The following is a 16,323-nucleotide window of genomic DNA, read 5'->3' as shown; positions in this document are numbered from 1 at the left end:
CACTGTCGTTGATGGCATCACCGGTGGTTTCTGTTTTTTTCTCCTGGATTTCACCAACGACATTAGTTTGTCTCGCGCGGCTGAAAACGCCCTTCCGGCAACATCTCCAATAGCACTAATACCCTTATCACGAATAACATCAATAGCCTTCATTCCTAATTGTTTGGCTAACGGCGCTACTTTTGGAGCCATTCTTGTAAATAACCCCGCAATGGTGCTACCGAGACCATCTCCATAGTACGCGCGGTAAACAGGCAATCGCGAGTTTACCAAGTAGACGAGTACTGGTTTATCATGGTTGTAGTGTATGATCATCCTTATTAAAAACACCAGTTTTCCAATTAATCATCCACGAGTTCGTCTATGAGCGTTCGATATGCATTAATGTCCATAATACCGCCTGCAAATAACCGCTTGCAAATATCAGCGGCCTCATTGATTATTTCCGTAGAGTTATTTCCGGCTCGTTTTCCTCCAATTAGTACTTCCAGCCGTGATATATCACTGAGAACACTATTAGGGCAGGTAACGCCGTAGGATTCTTTACCAACAGGGTATCCTTTTCCTTTTTTTGGTGTTCTACTCTTAACTTTCTCGAGGAATTTATCGTAATCGGGATCACCACGATGTGGTAATGCTTCTCTATGTTTACTCGCTAAATACACTATTCTTGCCCAGTTCTCCGTCGAGGTTATTTTTTTCTTGTAACCTTCATTGATATACTCATCTCGAATGCTCTTAGTTGATGTTGTAGCAACAAAATTAACTAATTCTTCATCGTCGTCGATGTCTCTAATTTGATCTATTGCGGACTTTTTAAGAACATTACGGGGTATATTTCCCTCTTTCTTTTTTTCTTTCGATGTTTCTTCGGGTGTTTCTTCGGGTATTTCTTCTTCTGGTTCTTTCGCAGTAGCACCTAATTCTTCCTCGTCGGCCATTGTAACATAAGGTTCTTGTGGTTCGGTTATAGCGAGTGGTGGTGGCCTCCGTGTTGTAGCAGCCGCTATTTTTGCAGGGAGTGTTTCTAAAGACCTTTTTGTTTGTTTTGTCTCTGCCGCTATCTTTTCAAGCGCACCAAGAACGGGTACAGTTGCCGCTGTAACATCCTTAGTCGCTTTAGTTACCGGGGCAAAGAGTTGTTCGCTTCCAACAGTAAAATCGGTTTGCATTTGTTGTCGCGTTTGAAGTTTCTCTCTCACCCTGTCTCGTAACGGTATAAACTTTTTAAGCGCTGCTAGCCGCTCTCTGGCTAGCCGAGTAGTAAGTGATTCACCTACCATTATTGTAAATTGATCCGCAATTTTCTAATTTTCCGCCGAGTGTACCATCGGGAGCTCCACGGAGTTTTCGTCTATAATCCTTCTAATGTTTTTGATCTTACTAGAAATCTCCCGGCGTCGTTCATAAACACGTCCGAGTTTTTTTCGTATTATTTCAACGGCAGTAAATAGTCCAATGAATGCATTTGCGTCATTGTGGTACAGGTTCTCATTAATCGTATGTTGTAATCGTTTTATAAAAAAATACTCGCGGGCCAGGGTAAAACGCCCCCGTTTCGACTGTTCGTTAATAATCTCATAATCGGATAATATTTTTTCACTGTCGAGACCATCAGATAATTCAATTCCTTGATTTTTTAATTTTGAAATCTCAGTTAATATATTATTGATGTCTTCGATATTCATTATTCTTATAAAACATCTTATTTCTAATATCAAAAATTTTAATAAAATTATTGGGGCCATTTTTGACCCCGTTTTTTGTATGGACAGTACAGTGCCGTAGATCTCCACTCGAGTGTTGTGGCAGATTGCAGGCATACATGGACAGTACAATGCCGTAGATCTCCACTCGAGTGTTGTGGCAGATTACAGGCATATACATATACTTAATTAAGGACATTCACATCTTGGAACCCCAAAGCATACATCTCCGGGAGGGAGGCCTAGGGTGACAAACGTCATCGTAGACCGCCCAGAAGATATGCTTGGGGGACATCACTACATGTACTTAATTAAGGATGAATATATTTACAATGAAATGATTGATGGATGATGGGACGGCACAAGACAGCACAAACATAAAACGGCGGGGCGGAACTCTACGGCCAATTCAACCAATCAAAAGCAACCCAATTAAATTAACCCGGTTGCATGATTGTGAACAAAAGACAACCACACGCCCGGGTCAAGAGCGTGGGTTAGTTTTGATTAGTTGAATTGGCTTTCGAAAGCCCCAGGCTTATAACGAGTCATCTTGTATATAAAGTGACTAATACAGCGGCGTCAGTCACAAGGTGTGTGTTAATTTGAATTCCCTTGAATCGTTTGAATCCTTAAATACTTATTAATGGTGTTTCACGGCATTTAAATGAAACCAAATACTCAAATAAAACATTAAAAAAAAGAATACAGCTGTTAGATAATAGCGTGTATTTCATTAGTTTTCATCGTAAAATGATTAATTAATCGCAACATTAATTGGACTTCAAGGGACGCAACATTAATTAGACTTCAAGGGACGTAACTCTTGTCATGCGACGCTATCACAAAACGAGTTATCTCCCTTTGATGTTATATATGAAAATTGAATTCTATGACCCGTCTTTTTTGAGATCGCTGTTTTAGTTATATTCTCCGCAACATCTAGAACTGATTTACTACAAATATCGAAGTATTTACCAGCCGCATTCATAGAGCGAAATATTTTTTCCTCGTGCGTTATTGTATCAAATGACTTTACGGGTTTTGCCTTTCTCATCCCTCCTGTTTTTCCAAATTTGGAATTTTGACTCGGTGTAACAGCTCTTAGATTACACAGTCTGTTATTTTGAGGACATCCATCAATGTGATCAATAACGAGACCGTCGTTGATCAGTCCGTTAAACGCTTCATACACCATCCTGTGAATAAGACAGATTTTTTTCCCAGCATTAAATCGCAAGTATCCGTGATTATTTACGGTACCAACCGGCTTCTTCAGTCTGCGGTTTCTAACAATACCGTCGCGAGATGCCTCGTAATTAACAAACACAGGGTGAGGTCTAAACTCTTGGTCCATTTGTATAATAATACTACTTGTCTAATTTATTATTTGGTTTAATTATAAACCTTGCAATGTAGTCCTGAGGAGTTTTGATGACGAAGTCTGCGGTGGGGTCAATGACGGCGTTTTTAATTCGCTTGTCATAATAGCGTTTTAGTTCCCTGTATCGCTTTCCGCCACAATTGATACACAACTGCGATTTTCCTCTTACACCGACGTGGCAAACCAAGCACGGTAGGGGGCCAAGAGAACCATTACGAACGCTTTGTAAATGATACCCGCAGAATTCACCTCTACATGATTTATTGCACGGGGTTGTCGACCCAATCATCAACCATTTACAGTGATTCATTATACTATATTCTTTCATTTAAATACTTGTTTTAATTATATGGATGAGTTCGAGAGATTAGCAGTAATTAAACCCTGGAAAAATATTAAGTTCAATCTCGATAGAGTCCTCAAGGACACACCAAAAGCGTTAATAAACGATAAAACCCTGTTAAGTAAAATACGCGATTGTATCAATGAATTCAAGCGTGATGGCGCATCTCACAGTTGGTCAACATTTCGAATTGATGGCATTGTTGATGCTACCATGAACGACAACCGCGCAGCAATGATAATATCACAACTTGACGGTAAAAGGTATTTCTTCAGAGTAAAATTCATTGTCCGGGTGGAATCAGGCGATTGGATCATGCGTGATAAATTTGAACCAGTTCTCAGCGACAAGAAAACAGTCACTGTCAGCCGCGACTCCAAGCCGGGGTTGTTAACCGGAATTGACAAACCATACTATGAACGAGCGTATCCTGAAACAGCAGTTGTTTATGGAATATACCCGTTAAATAAGAAACCTGATATCGGAAAACTGAAACCGATGAAACAGTCAACTGGGATAAATTGTGTAGCAGAACGAATAATAGAGCATTTTACAAATGCATGTCGAGGAAACAAATTGACTGATTTACGACGTAGCAAAATCAACCAGTGGGAACTAACCGTAAAAGAGCGTGGAGCAACCATCAGCGACATAGCGAGATTAGAAACATCGCTGAGATTTCCAATAACCGTTACAACGATAACCGGTGAAGTATTATACGAATCGAAGTATAAATCGAAGGGAGCCCCAATCAAAATTATTGATCATAACGAACACGCATGGACGCCCGTGATCACAATATTTCCACGGGATAGAACAGTAAAGTATATACCCGAAGAATTCCTGGGAGAACAATTCTCCAAGGACGGTTTTCTCGCGGAGAGGAAACTATTTGATGCTATTGCCTACTTGTGTAAAAACGACCCTGTATCAATGTGGTTACTTCGCAGCGCTGAAAACGATGCGGATACCTTTGATCAGTTTGTAAGACCAAACGGTGAATTATATCGCACTGAAGCATTTCACAACAGGATGAAAAAAACCGCCATAGAATTTGAGGAGCATGATGAACAACTGCTAACAAATTGTTTTACGATTCCATCGGTTGTAGCTCATGTTGCAGCAAGGAAAAATGCGTGGAGACCAACGCGCAGGGAATTTCTACCGGATGTACAATCCAGTTGTTTGGAATACTATCACGGTGGACTATGGAACACTGAATACAACCGCGACGCTATGATCTCGGTTGATATGGTTGCCTGTTATCCAGCGAGTTTTCTCGGGTATGGATCCGCCGCTGAGTACTTTAGACGATTTGGACACCCCAGTCATGAAATGATTCGTGTTGCTATTAATGGACCACTGCCTGATTTTGATTTAACCGGATTCGCTCGCATAGTATCATTTGAATTCGCGGCAGGACTCCATCGCTGTTGCTATATTTGGATCGGTAGACACATGGCTGAAAAGAGATGGCTGCCAATAGCGCTGCTACGGTATATGATTGATTGTAGCATGCTAGTTTCGTTGATTGTAAGTGACGCGATTATATCATACCGGGCACAGACTGAAGTCTGGTTACCAGAACCGGAGCGTCTAGATAGCATAATTGACGAGTCCAGAAAAAACATTGATGCCGACGAGGAATATATCATCGAATGGTCCAGGAGGATATTTAACCAACGAAACCGCGAGGCAAAAGATCTCGGTAGAAGAATAATTGGTAAGTTCACACAAGGTGGAAAAAACCACGACTACAAACGATATTGCTCACGGCTGATTATAGATGACGCAGAATATGATTTCGTAATCAAGGACACAGTGGCAAAAAATAGATACGTGAACTGCAAAACAGCTTTCTTGTCCAATGGAACGAGGTTGGGTACAGTTGTTACCTACAGCGATGGAGACAGCCCGGCGTATCCACATTTGAGGGCGTCTATGCTGGGATATGCCGCTATCAATTTATTCTCGATGATAAATAGATTCCCCGATACCGCGGTTAGAGTAGCCGTTGATTCGTTTTATGTTGACGTAGCGTATAAAGGAAACGTAGCCGAGTTTACTAGTCCGGACGAGAGTTGGGGTACATGGAGAATTAAAAATGAAATACGACGCGATTATTCCCCGTCAGCAGATGTCACCGTTGAGAACAACTACTTACGCGGTGATAAATTGTCAGAATGGTCTAATGCACCATCGTGTTCTGATCCAATTTGTAGACACAAGACGGTTTATTTAAGCGGCTGTGGCGGGTCAGGAAAGACGACTCGGGCAATTGAATTATTTCGAACGCGGGCAAGTATAATCGTGCTTACACCGACCCATAGACTAGCGCGAGAGATAAAACAACGAAATGTTGACGCCGTTACTTATCACAGCTTTTTTCGATACAGCGGCGGTGAGTGGACTCCTGATCGAATGGGTGAAAAATTTATTCCCGACATTATCATCTGGGATGAGATATGTACTGTTTCGTTAGATACTTTACAAATGTTTCTTGAGTGGTTGCTGCGCGCGAATACAGCGGTAATCATGTGTGGGGACCATGGCCAACCACCACCATTTGTCGGCGAGGGTCCACATGATTGGTTAAGGGGTTTTGTGGACTATTATGAAGAAACCGATACTGATTACCGAGCACTTGATGAACAACTGCGCGAGGTTAAGAAATTAATCAGATTACAGCCGGATAGAATTCAATGTGAAATAATTCGCGAGGTGATTCCGGAAACGCCGTTAAATGAATTCTGGGAAACATGGAGACCAAACGATTTGATTGTAGCGAGTAGAAAGATAGTCAGAGACACACTTCAGCGGAAGTTGTTTACGTTGCATAAGGAAAATTTTCCAACGCGTCCAGTGCCGTTATGTTATAGACCCGCGGACACACGGCGGCAGAACATTGAAGTTGAAATTCCAGGTCGGACAGAAAAACAAATTCTCGTGCTGAATGATATCGTGCTCGTTGATATCAGCGTCGTCGAGGACGCGCTACGTGCTGATAAATCCCCGTGGACGCTAGGATACGCAACAACAATACATTCCTCGCAGGGACTAACCATCACGGACACAATTGTTTGGATAGTTGATAATCGCATCGAATGGTCGAATCTAGTCTATCTTGCAGTGTCCAGAGTACGAAGGATAAATCAGCTTCGAAGAATTGTTATTGACGAAGCCACTGACGAAGCCGGCGACAAAGTCACCATCGATGCAAGCGTCATTGATAGAAAACTCTCGGGTTACCGCCAACAGGATAAAAAAAAACAGCGGCGTTTTGATATTGATGCCGAATTAATAATCTCGCTACGACAACAACAGAATAATCACTGCGCGAGTTGCAATTGTATAATGAGTTGGCGTTATTCGGATAAAGACACTCGCCAATTTACCGTGGATAGGATCGATAACAGTCTCGGTCATGTCAAAAACAATGTGAGGTTGACCTGTCTTGAGTGTAATAGACGCAACGGCGCTAGTTAAGACCACGCGGGGGTAATTGAGTATCGTTAGGTATCACTTGTAGTTGCTCGCGTGTAAATCCGCGCTGAGGAGCAGTTGAATCCAGTCTATAGATCGGTGGTCTACCAGTTGATCGTGTTATCGTTGATATGTTATGTGTGGTAACACTCCAAATAGGATCGGTAGCCCTTTTTTTACCGCCTTCAAGCTCTCCTGGTTCATATAGATATCTAACAGTGACATCGCCAAGAATCGGCTTAGAAACGCTATTTATTTTTAATTTTCCGGGTATATACTCGTATTTAATCGCGTCGCTGGGCTTCATGTTGATTACTCGGGTAATCTCGTTATTTAACGCTGCAATTACACCTGGCAACCTTTTAACCCATTCACGAGATCGTTTTTCTTGGATGAATTCCTTCGCGTATTGATATCCAAATAACCGTTCAGCGAGAGTCCGATTGAATCGTTCAACAATTGCCTGATCGCGATGTAGCGCAGTATGACCTCGTCGTATCGCGACGCTATGATGTTTCAGCGTTGATAAAACAGCACCGCGAAATTCACTACCAGGATCAACTTGTAATAGATTTGGCCAGCGCAGAGGACCTCTTCGATAAATCCGCTCAAACGCATCGGCTACTTCAGTTGCTGACTTTGTTTTCAACGGTTCCGCTTGTTTGTATCGACTCGCAACATCAACTACGGTTAGCGCGTATTTGTAACCGTTGTCATGCGGCAGAAATAGTATATCAGCCTGATGAACTTCATTAGGTACGCTGACATCAAAGCGCGAGAAGTTGATTTGTTTAGGCGGTGGTAGATAGATTTGCCATATAGCCTGTTTGGATAACCAATTAGCCGCAGTGGTCTTTGTTACCTTTGCAGCGCTTGCAAGCTTACCAATTGCGGCCTTCCCCTTCCAGTATCCTCTCGGAGAATAATAGATGGAATCCATCGTTTTTCTTGGATGATTGTTATTAATTACCAGCGCCAATCATTAATTTACCTTTCATAGCCGATTTTACCAACCATGAGGCCAATTTTTCTTTGACGGATTTATCAGGAATAGCATTTAGCGCGTGAATTAATTTTACATCCGCGATATGACGCTGTTGCAGATCGCTACTTTTGTAAGCAACATCATGAGCATGACACGCCTTATCGATAGCGTTTATTGGATACTCACCGGGTTTGGGCTGATTTTGATCATCGAGTCTAATATCTAATCGTGTTCCGGGGCCACAGTAGTTATATCCTGGGAGGTGTTTTTCTCCTGGATACTTTGCCCACGGTGTTCCGGGGAGTTTTGCCAATTTGGCTGCGATGTCACCTCCTCGCTTTTTTTTAAAACATCTCCGGGTCTAATAGAAATAAATCTAAATTTCTTTGTACCGCATTGTACACACTTACCAGTAAGCGCCGATCTGTTATTTCTTGTCGTAACGGTTGTCATATCATTTGTGCCAGTACGCACTCTACACTTCACACAATATAGATCCATAATTTATGTATAGAGATATGAATATAATTGATTTTTCGGCGACTAAAACAAGAGAACCAGTTAAGCATGTTGCAGCGTTACCAAACTCGATCCGGATGATTATCATCGGACCATCTGGATCCGGCAAGACGCAATTGTTACTCAATTTAATAATGAGATGGATGAAGTGGGATAAGTTGTATTTGGTTGCTCCTAGCGTAGATGATCAACGATGCTACGAGGTGTTGAAAGATTTCAACGAGAATGCATCAGCGATCGCTAAAAAAAATGTTATTGAGTTTATTACGGATATCAATGATGCACCGGGTATTGATGATATTGATGGCGACGTTAACAATCTAGTCGTGTACGATGATGTTATGTTAGACAATCAAAAGAACCCAGCTAGGATATTTTCCAGAGGCAGGCATAAAAACACTGACGTGATATATGTCACTCAACGATACACTCAGATTCCAAAAGTAATCAGAGATAACTGCAATATTCTTGCTGTATTCAACGGCGTTGATACACACACGCTACGAAATATTTGGCAGACATGGTGCGGCGGTGACATGGACTTTAATGTTTTTCGAAACTTTTTTAGTCATGCTCAGTCGACCCCACATGGATTCATAACGATAAATTTACATGATCCTCGGACACGATATCGTATCGGACTTGACCAAATATTCGGTTAGTTGTAAATAATTTTCATTGTAAATAACCTCTTAGCAGCAGAGGGGGCGATGACATCGACGCGGTCGTCGATGTGCTTACCGGACGCTGACGACGCTGGGGATCGGCGCGCAGAAGGTGTTAATTAAACCAAATGACGACGCGACGATCCCCCAACGACGTCGTCGTTTTTTTTTTACCAGGCGCTGACGACACTAGATCGTTGAGTGCAGAAAGTAATAATTAAGCAAAATAACGATTGGACAAAATGTCCGATTCGCCCCCTCTGCTGCTACTGGGATGTCAACCCCAAGTTAGCACAGATACTGGTGCACCTGTACTTTGTACTCCTTATCATGTCAACTTGTTTTGCAAGCTGTGCCACATATGTCATCTATATATCAGGACTGGCAGGTGGTACTCATTATTCATGTTCCTTGCCTATGTCTGGTTGCTAACCGGTGGCTACTCTGTTAAGTTACATGATATCAAATTGTGGAAGCTAAAGATGGTCAGAGTGGCTGAAACCCCTGATGCCTTTGCATCGACATTAAGGCCCTCACACTGGATGGTATCTCCTATATAGCAAACACAGATACTGCACTTAGCTTTGTCAAGTTGTAATGCAACTGGTTCACTGATTAGCATTCATGTTATGACTGTATTGCTTTGATTACATGAATTAAGAGCAACACCCATCATCTGTTGCCATGACGACCATGGAAGTTAATAACACTAAATCCATTACATACAATAAAATGTATTGACTTTTATTTTTCATGTGCAAGCATCCATGTTACACCATGCACCTTACAATGAACATTAGGCTGCTCAGTCTACACAAGAAAAGATAAAAAATAAAAACCAAATAACATTTAACCTTGCACTCGTCTTTAACGACTTTATTTTCCAAACACAAGGACTTGATTCATACGAAAACTAATGACCTCCGGGTGTCGCCATCAGTTTCCCCCTGAATAAAGCGCCTGTTTCCAAATTTACAAACAGAAAGTTTGCTCTGATAGAACAAGGTTTGATACTGAATTTTGCAAGGTAAGGGATTAGACAATTAGACAATAATTGTGCCAAGTAAATAATTTCGAAGATCAGAGGAGGGGTACGATTCATAATAGAACGCCAGACTATACAGGAGCCAGACTTACTTTTTGGGCCGGGTACGGAAGTTTGAAGCACAGGGGCTCGTATCATTGCATACAGTTTAACTATTAGTCATACATATAGTATAAAGGACTATATACCACTAAGTCGGCCAATTCTGCACGTCCGGTAATTCTGCGCAACGATGTCATTTCTGTAAACATTGGATCACATGTTACTTTGGGTCAAAAATCCATTTTGTATCAAGAAAGAACGGTCGTACTTAAATTAAGAAGTGGTATTCATAAAATGTACAAAAATATCCGACATTTTGACTCGAAATGCATATGAAAATGTTATTTCTAAATGTCAACATGAAAAACCATTCCATGACCTTCTTCAACCTGTAAGCCAGAAAATCCTATTTGCTATGTATCTTTCAGAATCATACAAATAAATACATTATTTAAAAGATGGAAATGTACACTGCTGTTGGGCATTTCTGCACACCTGAGGTTTTCGTTTCCAATATTGAAGCAAAACACATACCGAATTCGAGTGATTGACAAAAATAAAATACAGCAATTTTCACCAGAATATTCTGTTCAAAATAATATTAATTTCGGACACAGGGGATACCCCCCCCCCCCATTTTCCTAACTTGCGATATGTCGGGCTATTCTGCACATAGCTTTGAAAAGATGTAATGTTTATCCATCGGGCTATAGAAATTAAATATATTGCTTTGGGCTGTTTCTGTCAGCAGTTCAGTCGAGTTGTTTCTCTTCCACCTAATAGGTTATTTTTTTTATAAAATGTTGAACTTTAATAATCTTTTTACAAGATTGGTTTAGTTGGCTTAATATCGCTTGCCATTTATATTGACATTGTTACATGAATATTGTAAAACTAGCTATAAACCTGACTTAATTACTCGACTGAACTGCTGACAGAAACTGTCCAAAGCAATGTATTTCATTACTATAGCCCAATTGATAAATATTACATCTTTTCAAAGCTGTGCGCCGAATGGGCCGACATATCTGGAGTCATGAAAAAACGCGGGTGGTATCCCGTGTGTCCAAAATTAATATTATTTTGAACAGAATATTCTGGTGACAACTGCCTCTTTTCAAATGGTAAGCAATGCATAACTACGATGTCGTAGCCTCCACTTGATTTTGTTGTGGTTGTCCACGAGGTACGAGTAAGGGTACTAATATTAGTACTAAGCAATGCAGTGTTTTATTTTCGTGACTCGGTCGTATTCCGTATGCCTTTTGCTTCAGTATTGGTGACGGAAGACGGAAACCCCTGTGTGACTACGACAGTTAAATTATAAGCAACGATACGAGCCACTGTGGTTTGAAGTAGCAATCAATATGTTCCCATGTTCAAAAAAATATACCGAAAGAGTAAACGAAGATATCCTGAATCTTTGAGCTCTAATGAAAAAGTGTACAACCACTTTTTAACTGAGCACTGTTACGGATTTAGAATTTTTCGGGTCTCAGATAGACTGGAATACGATAAAACATTGGATAAACTATACAAGCAAAGTTACAAAATATTTCAAAACCGGTCTGATCATTAACTTCCCTTAGTCCTACAACGTAAGACATATCACATGTTATTTTTGCCAAAACATAAATATCAGCGTTGAGATCTTACATGTAGGACTACACTGCTGTCGGGCATTTCTGCGCATCTAACGTTTTCGTTTCCAAAACTGATGTAAAACGCATACCGAATTCGAGCGATTGACAAAAATAAAATGCAGCAATGCTTACCATTTGAAAATAGGCAATTGTAAACGAATATCAGAGAACTCGCCTCATGGAGAACTCGCCCTTGGAGAATTCGCCCCATGGAGAACTCGCCCTGGGAGAGAACTCATCCCAGGTGCAAGTCGCCCCACGGTGATCGGAGAAGTCGCTCCACTTCGTCTAAAGAAGTCGCCCCAAGGATAATATATATTATATCTGAGATGTCGCCACATGGTTGTTAAGGCTTTATTTATTGTTTTTCTTCAACTCAGTAACTTATTAAATCTATAAAATGTGAATTTTTTTCAAGTTTTCCATTTGATCAACTCCGCTTCTGTACTTAACGAAAAATAAGTGTTATCTGTCCTTTTCGCTCTGCTCTTCAAATAGATGCATTTTATTTGGAAAATAAGAGAGGATGTAAGCATGATGTGATGTCTGCAGTTTTTTTATATAAGTTGGTATATAGTGATGTTACATTTAATAATACCAGGAGTGAAATTAACAGATAGCTGTGGAATAGACTTCAACTTATTAATGAAAGTTGTATATCTTTAATGTATGATTTAATTATGAGTTTTGGGTAATATGTAGAATTGAGGTGTACTCATGTTAAGAGGGAAAGTATCAAATTCCTCATATACGGAATTTTTTTTTTTTAGCCATCTCATTAATGCATGTTGAAATTTTTTATTTAATTACTACTGACGGATCTTTGACAATATTTTTGTAGTAGTTTTCATCATTTAATTGACGTTCAACTTCTTTAACATAATCATCTTGATTCATAATAATAATAGTGTTTGACTTATCATCCTTTTTAATCAATATACTGTCGTCATTCATTAGATTATAGAAAGACTTAATTTCGTCTTAGAATATTACTATGATATTGCTTTTTATGATTACCAGTTAATATCTCTTTTCTGATCGCGTATAAATAAAAATCTAAATATGAATCACGTAAAAGATGTTTTAATTCTGTTATAAAAAGGTTATCTGGGTTTTGGGACGACTTCTCCAGACGAAGTGGGCGACTTCTCCAACCACTCTGTGGCGACTTCTCCAGATGTGTTGGGGCGAGTTCTCCCAGGGCGAGTTCTCCATGGGGCGAGTTCTCTGCATACAGTGCCGGATTTAGGACAAATGAGGCCCGGTGCTAGTTAAGTTATGAGGCACCTTACTGTGAAAAACATTTGAAAAATTTATCGTTATTTTTTTTTTTTGCCAGGAAGATGGGGCCCCCTGGCCATCGGGGCCCTGTGCTTAAGCACACCTAAGCACAATGGTAAATCCAGTACTGTCTGCATACCATTGTCAACAGAATATTCTGTTCAAAATAATATTAATTTTGGACACAGGGGATACCATCACTCTGTTTTCCTGACTCGCGATATGTCGGCCTATTCCGCGCATAGCTTTGAAAAGATGTCATGTTTATCCATCTTGCTATAGAAATGAAATACATTGCTTTGGACTGTTTCTGTCAGCACTTCAGTCGAGTAATTAGGTCAGGTTTATAACTATGTTTACAAAATTCAACGTAAAAATGCCAATAAATGGCAACAGATATTAAACAGGCTAAACCAATTTTGTAAAGAAGTTAGTAAAGTTCAACACTTTATGAAAAATAAGATATTACGTGGAAGAGAAACAACAATGAATATTGTGTAATGTGTTTACAACGTCTAGTTGATCGGGAAAAAATTACTACAGAATTTAGAAAGAGACTATACGCCGGGGAATTTGTTGAGAATTTATGTTCTGGCGGCAAGTAGAAACATTGGGTAGCAGACAATTTTGTACGTGTGGAACAACTTCTTGCAAAATTGGAAACTTGGATTAAAATAGTTTTGTATTAAGGTACACATTTCCATCTTTGATATAATGTATTTATTTGTATGATTCTAAAAGATGCATAGTAAATCGAATGTTCTGGATTACAGGTTCAAGAAGGTTATGGAGTGGGTCTTCACGTTGCTTTTTAGAAATCACATTTTTATGTGCATTTCGAATCTAAATGTGGGATATATTTGTACACTTCATGAATATCAAATTTCTTAATCAATGTACGATTCTTCTTTCTGGATACAAAATGGATTTGTGACCCGAAATAGCACGTGATCAAATGTTTACAGAAATGACGTATCGTTTCGCAGAATTACCCGACGCGCAGAATAGGCCGACATGGCGGTATAGCTCCCCTGAAATGAAAGTAGCACTATGTTGACAATGTACAGTAACATTACTGAGCACTGTTACAGCTGTGAATAGCTGTTGTCATTAGTGTTTATTTACCTGTAAGTTTGTTAATAACGTTGATTCGAATGATTTATTTTTTGGTGAAACCTCCGCCCCCCCATGTATTTTTAGTGCTGTGTGTAGCATATATTCACCTGTAGGAGATACGTAAAGTAAAATGAAGTACTCAAAGTATTAGCATTCTTGGATTGTTCAGTATTACGTGAGTATCGATCCCGATGAATCCATCTATGCATCTTTCGAACATCTGTCCCAACCTTGTGTTTTGAGAATTTTCTTTTAATTACCTTTATCTGTTATTGTATATACATTTTACAGAATTTTAACATCTTTATATTTTATTTGTTGCTCTTCATGCTTACGTTTATTTATTCCTACAATGTCAGACTTATACCCTGATTATTTGTATCAAGAAACCAAGGAAAAAGAATATAAATAAGACTGATGTGGTAGAGTTCACATATTTGTTCCACAAATCAGCTTTTAAAATAAGTTGTCCATCATATGTCTGCCACACATCTGCCTGTTAGTGCAAATTTGTTATCACAACTTCTCCTAAAATACTTAGAGGATTGCCGTGAAATTTAACACATTTGTCCCAAGGTCACTTTGCCTAAATGAAAATGGTGCCAATTAAAAATCCAGTATTGCCTCATATTTGAATATATTTTTACAGTTGCAATTCTTAAAAGGAAAGTTATACTGAAATGGTATTTTCGCTAATAGCCTTCCTTTGGTGTTTAGTTGGTCATATTTAAGAAAGAAAATGGTGCCAGTCTTACATCCAGTATAGCCACCATAATGTCTTGAAAATCCTGTTGTTACTTTTCCTGGATGGCTGTTCCTATTAACCAGTGGTAAGTGCCAAAATATTTTCATGCATCCATGTTTATATTACTCATTTTACTGGTAGGTTTGTTTCACATTGTTAAGAAATATCTTGTTCCAATTCACTTTTGATTGCGTTACATACATGTTCTTACAACATGGTTAAACATCTTTAAGTTTCCATGAAAAATACTTTCAGATAGCTACAATAAGGTATTTCTACTTGCTTCAGGTGTTCGCAGCAATGAATTCAACAACAGACCGCTATGACTGCAGTCACAAGCACAGAGGATATGCATTGATTTTTGTTAATGAGGATGTGAAACCAAAAAGGACAGGGGCACTTGAGGATGAAATGAACATGGAAAAACTTTTCAGTCATCTAAAATTTAATGTTTCTCATAAAAGTGATGTATTGGCTGAGGAAATTGTTCAAAAACTTAGAGATGGTAAATCAGTTTTTTGGTGAGGTTTCACAATGAGAGCTGCTTTTTCTGAAATCACTGTGTATTTCAGTGTTGAAATGAAAAGCATATAACTACATGTGCAACTGTATACCCCAATATTTTATGTAAATGAATTGTTAATAAATATTGATTTGTTTGTGGGATCCTCAATAGTTATGTACTAGGGATATTTAATTGATCAAATTACCACTGTCCTATGACCTCATTTATTTTGTTGTTGTTTATATTAGAAAGGAAAAATGTAGTAGTTATATAATATACACATAAAAAAACAGAGTAAGTGCAAAGGCGTTAATTCAGAAATTACTAAAGTAATATTTTTTTCCAAATCTATGACTGTTTTATTGGGAGATTGATAATAAGAGAAAATAATCTTTGAAAAGATAATAGAATGTAAATATTGTCAGGTGAGTAAAGAAAATAGTTACTGTATAAAATTTTATTAAGTGAATATTGAATCTATTAGCAACATGCACATGTGCATGGGCATATATATATGTGTGTGTGGTTGTGTGTGTGTGTAACATGTATGGGTATGTATGTATAATTGTATGTGTGTGTATATGTGTACATGTAGAAAATGGTTACAATAAATACTTTTTTCTTTTGTTCTCTCACTCTGTCTCCCTCTCTCTCTCTCTCTCTCAGTAGCCAATATTAAATTATGTATTGGGTTTAGAATTAGAATACAGTACTATTCTGTATTGGGTTTAGAATTAGAATACAGTACTATTCTGTATTGGGTTTAGAATCAGAATACAGTACTATGTGCTAGTGTTAACCACTATTCCCTTTATATTAATATGCTTTTACGGTATACTGAATTGTGAGATAGTCATTGGG

General features: G+C 39.0%; 2 protein-coding genes across 9 annotated transcripts in view; one reads left to right on the top strand and one right to left on the bottom strand.

Moving 5' to 3' along the window:
- LOC149805875 (uncharacterized) overlaps positions 1-12,013 on the bottom strand; it is a 57,556-nt gene extending 45,543 nt beyond the window's left edge. For 2 of the 5 annotated variants that reach the window (XM_089950612.1, XM_089950616.1), the window contains exon 1: positions 11,566-11,693. The gene's annotated coding sequence lies outside the window, so the exon portion shown is untranslated. Of the gene's footprint in view, positions 1-10,222; positions 10,538-11,565; positions 11,694-11,947 lie in introns of those variants that run through there. The other 3 variants (XM_089950615.1, XM_089950613.1, XM_089950614.1) reach the window with 3 other exon arrangements.
- A 1,517-nt stretch (positions 12,014-13,530) lies between these two features.
- LOC149805874 (uncharacterized) overlaps positions 13,531-16,323 on the top strand; it is a 29,478-nt gene continuing 26,685 nt past the window's right edge. For 2 of the 4 annotated variants that reach the window (XM_089950608.1, XM_089950611.1), the window contains exons 1-2: positions 14,095-14,223; positions 15,246-15,462. In XM_089950608.1, coding sequence (XP_089806734.1) covers positions 15,258-15,462 — 205 coding nt within the window. In that variant the 5' untranslated portion in view covers positions 14,095-14,223; positions 15,246-15,257. Of the gene's footprint in view, positions 13,787-14,094; positions 14,388-15,245; positions 15,463-16,323 lie in introns of those variants that run through there. The other 2 variants (XM_089950610.1, XM_089950609.1) reach the window with 2 other exon arrangements.

Source organism: Sinohyriopsis cumingii, chromosome 2 (genome assembly GCF_028554795.1).
Source record: "Sinohyriopsis cumingii isolate HCF-2022 chromosome 2, ASM2855479v2, whole genome shotgun sequence".
Classification (NCBI taxonomy): Eukaryota; Metazoa; Mollusca; class Bivalvia; order Unionida; family Unionidae; genus Sinohyriopsis; species Sinohyriopsis cumingii.
Note: the sequence above shows the minus strand (reverse complement) of the source record. Positions and strands in the feature narration are given on the sequence as shown.